Raw genomic sequence first — 1451 nt, 5'->3', positions numbered from 1 at the left:
TGAGAGAATTGAAAATCAGTGGGAAAATGATGATTTTGCAATAGAAAGGAATTCAATTGAATAAAATTCAATAGCCAAGTGAATTCAACAGGTAAAGAGGTCAATCCAAAATGGGAATTCAGGCAATTACGTAATTAACTTTGAAAGGAAAAGGTTTGGACAATATCCGGGAATAATTTTTATGCAAACTCCACTGCAAGGTTATTTAAGACAAGGTTACAACATTTTTCTTTAATTACATGCCACTCCTGCACGTCTTAAAACTCTAGGGTAAATAAATTTTAAAAAATCGCGACTGTCCAGCGATTTTTTTCCAAATTATTCAGTAACTATTCACCTAATTACAATTTCGGATAATTGCAATGAATTTATGGCGCTTTGTCTTTTGTTCATTAACAATTATCCCCATGGGAAATAATTGGATCTTGATTATTCGATTTCTAGTCACAACTCTCGGACATTTCCACAAATAATCCATTCAAATTTCTTAATCACTCGAGATTAAAAGAGCGGATAATTAGAAATAAATAAATGAATGAGAATTTCTATCGAAAGAAGAAACGATTCGAGAGGCGAAACGAAATGGAAGAAGCCATTGACGTATTAAATTATCTCAATCAATTAATAAAATTAGAAAACCGGACGGAGAGATTAAAAAAAACAGCAATTAAAAAAGCGATAAATTCAAAAAAAATAGAGCTGTACCCTCGCACATTTTATTAGCAGTCAATTTTATTTACGAGTTGTGGTAATTAGTTAAAGTTGGTGAATGTTGTCGACCTTCACCAACTGTTCGAAGTGGAATAAATAATAATAATGGAAAAATAGCAGAAAGTCAAATAGATTTCGAGGATTAACGAGATTGGAGAGAAGTCCTGATGGCTGGGGAGTTGATAATTATTGTGGGGATGTCTTAATTGGTTGATGGGGCAAGTGCAATAAGTACTGAGGCACCTGCAATTACTCAAGTGCTAAATACGAGAGACTGTTTCCAGGTGATGGCGAATGAGTGATGCCTTTTCACCGTTTTCATTCCGCTGAGAGTTTTGGATCATCATCGCAGCTATCGGAGGATGTACTAGTCCTGTGTAATGCATCGCGTGTTGTAATGTACAGAGCATTTGGAGTGAGACCGATTAAGGTAACGAACTGTGAACTCAAGGATTTCTAAATGAAAAATTCTTATTCCGGAAAATTGATCATTCAGGAACTTCTCTCGTCCTCCATCTTTCATATTTCCCTTTCCCTTGCTGTTCTTTTATTATTCCACTTGTCGGCCATTTTTTACGATTTTTATTCTATTTAATTTCAATTTTATTTAGTTCTGTTGAGATCTGGTGAACTGGGATGAGTCTATTTTTCCTCGAGGCCAGTTTTTCGCCGATTTATCGAAATCCAAAGGAGATATCGATTTTTGTATGGATACCTTTTTTGTAGCTCTCATCTTTTTT

General features: G+C 34.8%; 1 protein-coding gene and 1 long non-coding RNA gene across 4 annotated transcripts in view; one reads left to right on the top strand and one right to left on the bottom strand.

Annotated features, from left to right (window-relative positions):
- The window catches only part of LOC105273231 (uncharacterized), a 10464-nt gene extending 9749 nt beyond the window's left edge, over window positions 1-715 (bottom strand). The window contains exon 1 of the mRNA XM_011315537.1: window positions 706-715. Within this exon, the coding sequence (XP_011313839.1) occupies window positions 706-715 (10 nt within the window). The remainder of the gene's footprint in view (window positions 1-705) is intronic.
- Window positions 716-847: 132 nt separating this feature from the next.
- LOC105272941 (uncharacterized) overlaps window positions 848-1451 on the top strand; it is a 12810-nt gene continuing 12206 nt past the window's right edge. For all 3 annotated transcript variants that reach the window (XR_892868.1, XR_892865.1, XR_892867.1), the window contains exons 1-2: window positions 848-929; window positions 996-1141. This is a non-coding gene — a long non-coding RNA (uncharacterized lncRNA). The remainder of the gene's footprint in view (window positions 930-995; window positions 1142-1451) is intronic.

This window comes from Fopius arisanus, unplaced genomic scaffold, assembly GCF_000806365.1.
Source record: "Fopius arisanus strain USDA-PBARC FA_bdor unplaced genomic scaffold, ASM80636v1 scaffold00004, whole genome shotgun sequence".
In the NCBI taxonomy this organism is placed as follows: Eukaryota; Metazoa; Arthropoda; class Insecta; order Hymenoptera; family Braconidae; genus Fopius; species Fopius arisanus.
The sequence above is the reverse complement of the archived record's forward strand: the minus strand, read 5'-3'. Positions and strand labels throughout refer to the sequence as shown.